The following is a 12,795-nucleotide window of genomic DNA, read 5'->3' on the forward strand; positions in this document are numbered from 1 at the left end:
AAGCAACCTGTTTACTTTGATCTTGCACAATGTAATTCCTTTTCATCCAAGAGTGCTGTTCTTTATAGCAGTGGCTTGTTCAGTGGTCAGTAACCTTACTTAGCAGAAGGGGAATAGACACAGTCAGAGTAACCCAATGAAATTCAACTTTTGTCACCATTTCAACAAAGTGGTCATAAAAATTTGTTGCCTTAGCTTTCTCTTGCATGGCTTCTTCTTTTCTCCCTCTTGCGCCTGAAGCTGTCTACAACCACTTTGGAGATATGCTATTTTCCCTATACAGAAAGAGTTTCTCAAGTGTGATTCTTGCAGCAATACAAATCCGAGGTAGATGGATGAGTTTCTCTACCACAAAGCACAGGCACACCGACCTAATCATTAGCAGATCAAGGCCATTACTCAGTTTCTGTTGGAAATGCACTTAGCATTTTTTTCTTGGCTAAGCATGCTTCTCTGTATAAATTCAAGGGCAGTTGAAGCTTCTTTTCTCTTGATCAGGTGCCGATAAAGCTGCCTATCTAATGGGAATCAACTCCTCTGATTTGATTAAGGGTTTACTACACCCTAGAGTGAAAGTTGGCAACGAGTATGTGACCAAAGGTCAAAGTGTTGAACAGGTAAGGATGAGCTTTCAGGATGTTTGGATACCTGTCCCACAGGCCTTGGGGATTTATCTGTAACGTCTCAGACAGAGAGATGGCTGCTAGAAATATAATGTGCCTCTAGAACATGTTCTTATTTCATAACTACAAAGATGAGGCAAGAGACAGTGAAAGTGCAGGAAACTGTTAAAGAGACTGACAAAGGAATAGCAGCCAGGGCTGCTTTTGATAGGATTGTTTTTCTGAAGTGCTAGTGGCAGTCACTTAAGGAAACCAGGTGCAGTAAAACCACATGGGGACTGTTATCTAATGCTGGATGAGAATAGTTACCTAGAAGAGTTGAGCCATGGATTATTTATTCACTCATCACTCATTCATTATTCATGTAATTTTAAGCTCTGTGTGACCTCAATCAGCTAAAGGCAATATCCACTTAAAGTTATCTCTTAATTTAGGAAACAGAAGTCCTTGGGTTAGCACTGCTGCAGCTGTAGCAGCATTGTAGAAGATGCTGCAGCATTTTAGTTACAACGAATATTTTTGCCTGAAGACTGTGGTAGGGGCTCAGAAACTAGAAAACTTCAGGAGAGAGAGATCTGTCCTGTTGTGTAGTCACACATGGGCTAAAAAGAGACTTCTGACAGATTATTCCTATCACCTTCTTATGCCGTAGCATCCCTCAAATATTAGAAGCAAATGGCAATAAGCAAGTTGAGCACAGATCTCCCTTATTCTGGCAATAGTTCTGGACATTATGGCCATGATCTCATGAGCTTTCTGGTATAGAACTTCCATGATAATGTAAGGGAACAAAATATTTGCAGCTTAATGTCCAGCTGTTTCCCAAGAGGTATATATAGCTATACATAACATATATACCTATAGGTAACATATATAGGTATATATACCTATACATAACAACAATTTGAAGTCAACATGGATAATGGGAGAAGCTGTGTGTCCTGTTAAACATGCGGTGGTGATTATAAGAACCATTGTGAAATTTCATTTAAACCCTAAGTAAGGATTGAAATAGGCTAGTGCACTGTTCCACTGTGAATTCTGTTCCAAACTGTTGTATTTTGAAACATATCTTTTAGGTTTTGCATGCTGTTGGAGCCTTATCTAAGGCAGTGTATGATAGAATGTTCAAATGGCTGGTGGTCCGTATCAACAAGACCTTGGACACCAAGCTGCCAAGACAATTCTTCATTGGAGTCCTGGATATTGCTGGGTTTGAAATCTTTGATGTGAGTATTAATGTGTGAAAACTTGGTGGAAGGACATAAAAAACACCAGGCCCTAGCTCTTGGGTGAATATTGCTTTTTCTAAATAAACAGAAGGCAAAGTGCTGAGAAGGCTGTAAAGCAAGTCATGTATATAATTTTACAAGCTTTTTTCCATAAATCATTGTAGAAAGCACTCAGCATTTAGCACAGCTGGACACAATGATAATTCCTGGGGAGGAAGAAGGTGGCAATCTTTAAGACAGACATCATCTCACATGCTTTGGGCTGTGTTCTAGAAGAATGTATTGTTCCCATTCATTCTCTTTGATAGAAAGAATTGTTGTTATTAAGTATGAGATTTCTCCCCCTTTGTATAACATTAGAGCTATATCTTAATCTCAGTATAAGAAAGAAATTTTTTAGAAGGAGAATTACCATTCACTGTAGCAACCTCCCAAGGGACTTAGTAGGGTACCCATCGCTGGAGGTTTTCAAGGTGCAACTGGACAGGGTGCTAGACAATCTCATCTAGGCTCTCTCTCCCACAAAATGCTGGACCAGATGATCTTTCGAGGCCCCTTCCAACCCGAGATGTTCTATGACTCTCTCATTGTTTTAAACAAGCATGTGTGAGAAAAGCACATCACAACCTCTGTTTCTCAGAGTCCATTCTGGAAGATAAGTGCTTAATGCTGATACCCCTACATGCTGCTGCCCATATGCAGATAAGCGAAGAGTGTGTTGGCTCTGCTTCACAGGACTGCAGTTGCATGCTGCTAAAGGAAAGACATGTATATCCTGAGAGACCTGAGCAAATCTGGTCATCCTGATGCTCCAGAAGACAGCATATGAGGCAGCCAGTAGCCTGCTGCTGAACTGCCCCCTCCTTTGCCTTTGGTGTTATGCTCAGTAGTTTCTCAACCAGTTACTGCTTTGAAGGTTTTTGATGTAAATGCTTTCCCTCTTGCTGTTTCCCTGAGCCCTTACTGCAGTTAACTGTGGTGCAAACAGGGCTTTTTTCTCTCTTTCCGCAGTTTAACAGCTTTGAGCAACTCTGCATCAATTACACTAATGAGAAACTGCAACAGTTTTTTAATCATCATATGTTTGTCCTGGAGCAAGAAGAGTATAAGAAGGAAGGCATTGATTGGGTATTCATTGATTTTGGCATGGACCTACAGGCCTGCATTGACCTAATTGAGAAGGTATGTATAGGAGTGCCAGGGTGTATTTCCTTAATTCATGTCTTTTTATTCATGATGCTTTCTTGGAGATGTTCTCGAGTCACAGTGAATAGAGTAGAACAAACAGCAGGACAAGGTTCTTGCCTTTCTACAGGCAATACTGAATCAGGGGAAAACCAGTATATGTGGCTACTTGGATTGACCTCTGTAAATTTGCCTGACAGAGCTATCAGTAACCATAAGCTGTAACTGTTCATTTGTATGCCTGTACAAGCTTCCTTTCTTTTTACCTATGTTTTGCTCTGTCTGTACTGTTCTCCCATTTACTTTATTCCACGTATGCTTAACATCAAATTTAACTTAGCTTCTCCTGGCAAATTCCATGTTTCTGTCATATGCCTTGTACCTGTTCCCATGAGGCTCCTGTTTCTTGCATTACATGCTGATGTGCAAAGTCCTTCATGCTCTTCCTAACCTGGAACAATTTCTTCCCTCCCACTGCTTCCCCAGCATGGGATATGCCTTGCCTTTTCTGTTGTTTGTGAGTATAATGTAGTACTGGTGGGGACAGCTGTCGCTTGCTCTCTCTCTCTTTCTGGCATCTCTTAAGGCATGGCATCTAAGCCTGCTGATCTGTGAGGAAAAACAAAAACTTGAGTCTTGCATCATCAGGACATTTGGAACAGCCTGAGTAGAAAGGCTGATGATTAAATGCTTTTCTACTCCATCACTTTCTTCTCCAGGGGTAGGATATCTGCACATAATCCTAATCCCTCAAACAATCTGTCCAGTGCTAGGAAGTTAGTTCATCATTTCCTGAGACACAGATAATGAAATGCGAGTTAGTTCAGCTGGCTTGAAAGGTAAATCAAGCCCTTTCTGGGAGACATTATAAAGCTTGCTAAGGCTATATGACTATATTCAGACATACTGAATAGTCAAAGTTGTAGCAACTGTTTTAGTCAAAGTCTTCTTTCTCAGGATGAGAAATTTTGCAGACCTGAATTCCACCAGAGCAAACTTAAAGGCTGCACAGCTACTGAAAGCAGGCAGCCTAAGCATTTTCCAACAAAGATGTTTTTAAACCCACAGCCAATGGGAATCCTGTCTATCCTTGAAGAGGAATGCATGTTCCCAAAAGCTACAGATATGACATTCAAATCCAAACTCTATGACAATCATCTCGGCAAGTCACCTAACTTACAGAAGCCCAGGCCAGATAAGAAAAGGAAATATGAAGCTCACTTTGAACTTGTTCATTATGCCGGTTCCGTAAGTTCCCCTGCTATTTGGTAGATTTTGTATTTGGTTTGGCTCATCACACACTGCTAGGGAGGGTAGGAAGGATGAAGAGGGGAAGAAAGGAACAGTGAGGAGTAAAAAAAAAAACTCCATTTTCAGACCAGATGGGCAGAAAGAATCTGATAGGGACAAAGGAATTTTTTTATCAGACTAGAGTTGATATAAGTCTTCGGCACAACAGAGCTGGAACCTAGCTGATGCTGTTAATTTCAAATTATAATTGAACATTAAGATAATATTGTATCTATTAAGAGAAATAATGCCCATTGTGTTCTTTACCTGTAGCTGCTAATGTCTTCAGCAAAGAATATTAGAATTTCTATCCTCTTGTGGTACTAATAAGGGAACATATTTTTCCATTAAGCAGAGCTGTGGCAAGGACCAGGAATTAGATTTTTAATCATTACATTTTTGCCAGAAAATCTTGATTATCCCAGTGTAGCACGATGCTGTGAAATGAAACTATTTCTTGCACATTCTGTTGTTCCGCACTTATTATCAGGGTTTCTGGGACACTGATGGCATGTAGTATGCCTACAGCAGAGTGTATGAGGAGCTAAAGGCACCAGATCATTTGGAAGGGGTGTGTGGGATCTTGATGGTAATTATTTGGAAGAAAGGTTTGGAATTAAGAAGCTGTGAATTGAAGGGGAAGTGATGAAAACCTGGGTGGTTGGTACCCCTCTGAGAGCAACATTTCACAAAAGTTCACTGACTTCAAGCCAAACCATAAAAAACTACCAGCTGCTCTGGCAGGGAACATTTCCAACCTCTGTTCTGTTTTCAATATCTTGCTATAGGTTCCCTATAACATCATAGGGTGGCTTGAGAAGAACAAAGACCCACTTAATGAAACTGTAGTAGGTATTTTCCAAAAATCCTCCAACAAACTTCTGGCAAGCTTGTTTGAAAGCTACATCGGCGCTGACAGCGGTAAGCAGACTCAGCTGACACGGATTTTCTTTCATTTCTGGGATGTGTGCTTGGGAATGAATTTAAGAAACAAAACAATTCTCTCAACTGCAATTGACTCAATGCTAAATGAAGCAGTGACTAATTATTTAGATGGGCAGAGCTTCTGTAGGAGTTTCCCTCTAATCCCAAGGAGGCCATTAACTCTGCTGGGTTCAATGTGTAATACCTCTGAGCAATTTTGGTGAGGAAATCTGTGTGTGGTGAACACTCCACCTGGAGTTTGCTCATGCAAATATTTAGATATTCAGGGAAGTGTTGCACAAAAAATTTTGTATGTAGATGCCTACGAACAAGAATAGCTCTTGTTTGCCATGCTGTAGTCCTCCTTGCTAGCCACTCTGTATTAAATGAGAGATACAAAGTTTAAGACTGTTTTCAGATATTTTGTTGGATTAGTGGATTAGGAAGAAGACAATGAAGGTACCTGAACATCATTCCATATTGGCCAAAGTAGAAGCTCTTGCCAACATATCATGGTTTTGGTTGCTGTTGTGTTTTTGCTTTTTTATTGGACTAGACTAATGTGTGTATAAGAACATATTTAATCTGTATGCATTACACAGGACTGTTTTATTTGGGAGAAGACAAGTAGCAAGCATTCAGAAAATGGATCTTAATTCAATAAGACGGGCATTTATTACAGAGCTGTAGCTCTTATTTCCTGAAGTTGCAATCACTTACAGCATATTCATTACTAATCTCATTTCTCTAGATGGTGTTGTCACAAGTCATAAGACACTTTCTAAGGATGCAAGCAGGCTGCAGACTTCAGTATGAATAAGTGAGGGAGCTGAAAGTAAATAACAGAAATTCTGCCCCTAGCAAATTCCTTCAAGTTACGAACTGCCTGTTTGCAGGTGGATATTCCTGTCCCTTGCTTTTCCTCAATGTCAGGAGAAAAGGGCAGCCTGTCCAGATTAGGCTCTTCCAGTCTCAGCAGTGACACTTTCAAAAGGGGGAACGCTGTGAATAATTGCATCAAGCACATTGCACTCTTCACTTCTCCCTTTCTGTTGACTATTGTTGACAAGTGACAGAATTCCAGACCTCCTGGGAATGATCCCATGGTCCAGCGTTTAGAAAGCTGAGGCAATGGCTGTAAGTTTTTGGGTCAGGGTTGGCTCTTGTGAAATTTCATAATGGTCATATCAGAAACTGACATTCCTTGGGAGGATCTGAGTGATTTTGATTCTGAAACTTTAAACAAAATCCAGGGGATGCAAAGCTACTTTATCTAAAATTGCAGCTATTAATTTCCCCCTATTCTAGACAAAGTTCACAAGGTATTTGCACAAGTTCATTGCATAGCAGACACGTGAGAACCAGTGTCTATGCAGTGCAATGTACAGAATAAATTTTCCATGAGCATTACTTTTCTTTAGTTGTTGGTTTTTTTGCTACATCATCTCACCCTATAGTCTTTCCAATGAACCAGAAATTGCTCATTTTGTGAAATGTTATTTTTCTGCCTTGTTCAAATTTACAATCTTTCTGCATAACAAGTGGCGATGTGTGGATCTGAAATGCAAATGCAATCCAGAAACTTTACAGTGGTCTTCATCAAAAATCCTAAATTTGGACAGAGAGATGCAAATCTGTGATACATCACACTTGATTTTCAGAATGTTTTGTGTCCTATTTGAGCAACTACGGCTATCAAGTCTCTAGCTATACCTTTCAATGAAAGGAAAGTTTGTCTATCTCCCATGCCCTGCCCCTGCACCCTTGAATGAGATACAGATTTATTTTATTTATTTATTTATTTATTTATTTATTTTTCCTTAGGTGACCAGGGTGGAGAAAAGAAACGCAAGAAAGGTGCTTCTTTTCAAACAGTGTCTTCATTGCACAAGGTTTGTTAACCTCTCTGCACCTGATGGTTTGAGTTAAGGCAGCACATTAAAGAACAATGTTAAGGATTGTAATGAACAAAAAAAAATGAAAATGGTTATGCAACATCAGTAGCCAAGGGAACAGGATGGTTATTAAAACTGCATGTGTGAGAACGGTTTATTTTCTTTGAGCATTCAGTAGATTAAGCGTGTTGTATTCTATTTGAGAAGATATCAATCACAAAATATTATGAACAACAAGTATCACTTATTTTGTTGCTTATAGTTTCATGGATGCCTTTTAAACAGGAACTTACCACAAGTAATTTTCTAATCCCTTTCTGATTACTGTGTTGTAATTGTATCCTAGTGTTAGTCCAAGTCCCAGGAAACAAAACGTGTTGAATGGAGTGACATAAAGCCTTCTTTTTTTTTTTTTTCCTGAGTAATTCCCTTCTGCCGGGAATGACATGCTCCTGGTGGAAGGTGTCACTACAGTCATGCCTGGGGAGAAATGGGGCACAGAACTTACCATTAGAACCATTTTTTATAGTAAAAAGGAAGGAAGCAGTAATGTAGGTAAGCCTCAGAGAGGGAAGGAAGTAGTTATCTCCCACTATCCAGGTAATTTTATCTTGTTTGGAGGTACTCCTCATGAAGGGAAATCATGGGAAATTGAGGCCTGTACCTTACTACCTGAAGAAGTGTAAAGAAAGCTGAACACCCACTCAGATGGTAACTTAATAATCCACAAGCAGAAGTTCACGTTTCAGCACACAAGGAGCTTCTCAGTCCCCAGCTCAGGTTGTCTCATGACTCGTCCAGTTGGCAGATGTGACATTTTGAGTTGGAGCAGCTGTGCTGATGCCATTATCTGCCACCTCTAATGGTCTCTGCTTTCTGCTTACCAGACAAAACACTTTGCACAGAACCTGGTGATCACTGATAGGCACTGAATGGTTAGCTTGCTCCCAAGCTAGCTTGCTGCCTGCCTGGGAGATGTCTGATTAAGATCAGTCAAGTAAAAATATTTTTCCAGGAGGACAAAATCCTACAGGGGGGGGGAAAGATGAACAATCTTCACTGAGTGGGGAAGTGTCTAGGCAAAAATGTAGTTGACTTTACAGAAATGCTCTGCAGGGTGATACTGCATCTTGCTTGCTATTCATCTTGTTTCTGATACTTCTGGGGCTGTAAGTAAAACGCCTGTCTTCTTAAAGACTTTGCTAGAACTGATGTGGATTCCTATAATGAAGTTAATTCATACTCTGCTTTATTTGATCACATTTCTCTGTAATTAGTTTGGTAGGCTTATAATTTTGTTGGAGAGATGTCCTTAATAAACTCAGCAACCAACAAACAAAGAAATAAGTGATTGAAATTCAACTAAACTGCTAAAGCTAATTGTGATTTTAATACGTCTGTTCTAGGAAAATTTAAATAAGTTGATGACTAACCTAAAGTCTACATCCCCTCACTTTGTACGATGCATTATTCCCAATGAAGCAAAAACTCCAGGTATGGAAAACACAACAGCATTAAAATTTTAGTATATTTGAATTATTCCAATACTTCCGAATCACCAGACTGTATTCAATATTGTCTGTCTTTTTCACCGTATCCAATGGTGTTGCTCTTTCAGGAGATGACACTTCACATTTTCCAATTCCCTCAGTGAAATGAAATTAAGCCCTGTGGAGAAGCTCCATTTAATTTAGCCTCTTTTTCTTCTCTGTAGGTGAAATGGATGCTTTCCTCGTCTTGCATCAGCTCCGCTGTAATGGTGTCCTAGAAGGCATCCGCATTTGCCGCAAGGGTTTCCCAAACAGGGTGCTTTATGCTGACTTTAAACAAAGGTAATACAGAGCTGTGCTGTCTCCTGTCCCAACCCATCAGTCAAAATAAGCAAAACATGTCTTCTAATTTTTTATTTATTCTGTTCAAGTTTATTTTCCATTCAGTTTGCCTGACTGTGGAGGGCAGAATTCTACTCTTTCTTGTGACTGTGCAGCTACAGAATTAGGAAATTAGCCTAGGTTAATTTTTTATTACTTTTGCTAAGTTTTGAGGGAGGGTGGAGGATGGGGAAAGAGAAATCTAGGCCAATTTTACTCATTGTTCATCTGTTATTAATAGGTACCGCATCCTGAATCCAGGTGCCATCCCAGAGGATAAGTTTGTGGATAGCAGAAAAGCCTCTGAAAAACTGATGGCATCTTTAGATGTTGACCATAACCAATACCGTTTTGGACACACCAAGGTAATCCAGAAAAGCCCATCACTGCTTATGTAAAGAGAAAAGTTATGTATCTAACATCTAATTTGCAGAATAGGTGGTCATTAGTGGGGAGTCTGTAATACAAGGAACCAGCTATATAGAAGCAAAGTGGTACCTGTTTTTAATCTGTGCTAGAAGAATTTTACTTCTCTGGCTCAAGCTCCCACAAAGCTCTTTCTACAGCAACACAACAAGCAGACACAGCAGTAGCTGGTGCTCCATACTGTCCACTAAATAATATCTTATTTAATATAATAGAGGTGCATACAAGCATATATGGACCACAAGATCAGCTGCAGCTTTTGAAATGAGGGTGTGTGTAATTATGATATGATCACAATAGTATGGATCTCTGGGAACTTGCAGTTGTGATTTAGTTGACCTTCTTTCAACCCTGCCACAGCTGAATATTACTGCCATGATATCTTGGCCTATTGAATACTGGGGAGATCAGACTAATTTTAAAACAACTTTGAAACTGTACAGTGCTGTCCCTTATGCAACCAGTATTTGGCCTTCTATACTCTGTCAATGCAAAAAAACATTCTGAACAATTTCAGTAAAGTCTGTATAACTCTGGAATAAAAGAATTTGTTATGGTGAAATGACATCTGTGCATGTACCAGGTGTTCTTCAAGGCTGGTCTCTTGGGCCATCTAGAAGAAATGAGGGATGAGAGACTTGCAAAAATCTTAACAATGATCCAGGCAAAAGCACGTGGCAGACTGATGAGGATTGAGTTTCAGAAGATACTGGAGCGCAGGTATGAAGACACCCCCTTAAATCTTAGTGGATAAGAGTCATTACAATTTAATTATATGTTGAATAGAGCCATTATTCCAGTCCCTAAGGCTATAGCTAACCCTAAATTAAAGGATTGAAGTGGGTGTATGATAAAAATAATAGCAACTGCATACTAGCTGCCTGCAGCTCTGGTAAATGTCAGGTTTGAAAAATGTTCATGTCCCTGAAAAATTAGGCATTATGGAGGAAGTTTCTTGTAGAAATTGGAACCTAGTACAAGGTCCTAATATTACTTAGAAAAAAGACTTAAGACTGCTTGAGAATGAAAAAAAAAAAACCCTCATTTTCTTAATTCAGGCTAAGCTTCAGGGAATTTTGTTTGTTTTCTTCTTAAACCAGGGATTCCCTTCTTGTGATTCAGTATAACATCCGTGCTTTTATGGCTGTGAAGAACTGGCCCTGGATGAAGCTTTTCTTTAAGATCAAACCTCTTCTGAAGTCAGCAGAAACTGAAAAGGAGATGGCTAATATGAAGGAAGAGTTTTTGAAACTGAAGGAGGCTCTAGAAAAATCTGAAGCCAGGAGAAAGGAACTTGAAGAAAAGCAGGTGTCTTTAGTTCAGGAAAAAAATGATCTGCTTCTCCAGCTGCAAGCAGTGAGTAGATACATATATTCATATCTTTATTAGATGTTCTTGGAAATTCAAAGACTTACAGGCCAGAGTGTTAGTGCAATTCAATTAAATGAAGCCCTTGTCAAAGGGGACAGAAATTCTGCTGTTCTAGCATATGGGCAGGTGGGCCAGCAATGCAAACCTTAACAGGTTCTGTCCAAGGCAATGTCCATGGATGATAAATATGGCAGTAGTCTTGAATGTGACTTGCAATACTCACCACTGTCTCATCCAGCTCCACTAAATACTTGCTGCTCTTGTCTTCTGAAATCAGGAGTAGCAAATTTTCCTTACCCTGCTCTGTAGCTTTGGATCAGGCACTCTGGGCCACTTACAGGATAGGAGACAAGTGAGGAAGAAGCAGGAAAAGCCAGGTAGTCATTGCTGTCCTCTTGTGCCATGACAGGAACAAGACACTCTATCAGATGCTGAGGAGCGATGCGACTTGTTGATTAAATCCAAGATTCAGCTGGAGGCCAAAGTCAAAGAACTGACAGAGCGAGTTGAGGATGAGGAAGAGATGAATTCTGAACTGACTTCTAAGAAGAGAAAATTGGAAGATGAGTGCTCTGAGCTCAAGAAGGATATTGATGATCTGGAAATAACACTTGCAAAAGTAGAGAAAGAGAAGCATGCTACTGAAAACAAGGTACCTTTAGAACTTCACCATGTATTCAAAAGAGGTTGGGCATGGATTAACTTTGCAACAAGAGCTACTGAGCTTCTGATGGTTTTACACTGTCACACAGGCTCTACTGAAAGATCGGTGTCCACAGTAATTTGACCTTATGAGGGAAATATTGTTAACTCAGAGGAAAAGTTTCCCTTTTCCTGAAGTGAGCTTTGCTGCAAATCAGCTAAAGAATTATGTCGAGTTTGAGCTCAAAAAGCCAAGAGGGGCTGGGGAGGGAGAGATCCCTTTCTTTCCATCATTTTCCTACATACTAATACAATACATTTGGCCTGGTTATGATAACTCCTAGCTTCAACGTCTTACAAATGCATCTCCCCTTCTCACACAGGTCAAAAATCTTACAGAAGAAATGGCAACTCTTGATGAGAATATCACCAAACTTACTAAGGAGAAAAAGTCCTTGCAGGAAGCTCATCAGCAAGTTCTGGATGACCTACAAGCAGAGGAGGACAAGGTCAACACACTTAGCAAAGCTAAAGTGAAACTGGAACAGCAAGTGGATGATGTAAGCTAGCTCTCCTATTGTGTTTCTCCAGTCCTGTTTGCCACTTACAGTTCATGAATCTGAAATGTTGCAAAGCTTTGGACTGATAAAAGAATTAGAAATGCAGTCCTTGTACTGTCTGTAAAAGGAATAGTTACACAAATGCTATTAAAACCTACCTGTGTCATACAGTCTTTGAAAGGACTGTGGTGATGAGGGAAAATCCATTCCATTTTCATTTGCAGTGTAACTGCAGAAACTAGTAAAGTAAAACAGACCTTTGTTACTAAGAGAACTGTGATGTTTCCACAAACGTAAAGCATGGACTAACCCTTATGATTTATTTCTTTAGCCCATATGCCCACTGTCTGCTAGAAAACAAAAAATGTAGAATAGGATGGTTGTACTTAAGCACTTCTGCTTTGTAACTTGCTGTAGCACACACAAAACTGGGACCAGCATACAGCTGACTGTAGTAAACCATCTGTGTTCAATGTTTAATAAGTCACTTTGCTCCTAAAGCTTGAGGGCTCCCTTGAACAAGAGAAGAAAGTAAGGATGGATCTAGAGAGGGCGAAACGCAAACTGGAAGGGGATTTGAAGCTGACCCAAGAGAGTGTAATGGACTTGGAGAACGATAAGCTACAGATGGAAGAAAAGCTAAAAAAGTAAGATTGATTCTGTTGCACAAAGTACCTACCACTGTCATTTCAGAGCCTTTAAGTGTGTCTAAAATGATGGCTAAAAGGAAATTCTGAGGCAAGAGTATGAAGGCAAGAAGGGAGGGAAAATCACTC

General features: G+C 39.9%; 1 protein-coding gene across 2 annotated transcripts in view; it reads left to right on the plus strand.

Moving 5' to 3' along the window:
- Positions 1-12,795, plus strand: part of MYH15 (myosin heavy chain 15) — a 44,081-nt gene that overhangs the window by 12,044 nt on the left and 19,242 nt on the right. For both annotated transcript variants that reach the window (XM_030469550.1, XM_030469551.1), the window contains exons 13-26: positions 499-617; positions 1,703-1,852; positions 2,867-3,037; positions 4,109-4,288; positions 5,119-5,251; positions 7,079-7,146; positions 8,556-8,643; positions 8,864-8,981; positions 9,262-9,385; positions 10,030-10,166; positions 10,547-10,802; positions 11,227-11,469; positions 11,843-12,019; positions 12,521-12,666. In XM_030469550.1, the coding sequence (XP_030325410.1) occupies positions 499-617; positions 1,703-1,852; positions 2,867-3,037; positions 4,109-4,288; positions 5,119-5,251; positions 7,079-7,146; positions 8,556-8,643; positions 8,864-8,981; positions 9,262-9,385; positions 10,030-10,166; positions 10,547-10,802; positions 11,227-11,469; positions 11,843-12,019; positions 12,521-12,666 (2,110 nt within the window). The remainder of the gene's footprint in view (positions 1-498; positions 618-1,702; positions 1,853-2,866; positions 3,038-4,108; positions 4,289-5,118; positions 5,252-7,078; positions 7,147-8,555; positions 8,644-8,863; positions 8,982-9,261; positions 9,386-10,029; positions 10,167-10,546; positions 10,803-11,226; positions 11,470-11,842; positions 12,020-12,520; positions 12,667-12,795) is intronic.

This window comes from Calypte anna, chromosome 1 (assembly GCF_003957555.1).
Source record: "Calypte anna isolate BGI_N300 chromosome 1, bCalAnn1_v1.p, whole genome shotgun sequence".
Classification (NCBI taxonomy): domain Eukaryota; kingdom Metazoa; phylum Chordata; class Aves; order Apodiformes; family Trochilidae; genus Calypte; species Calypte anna.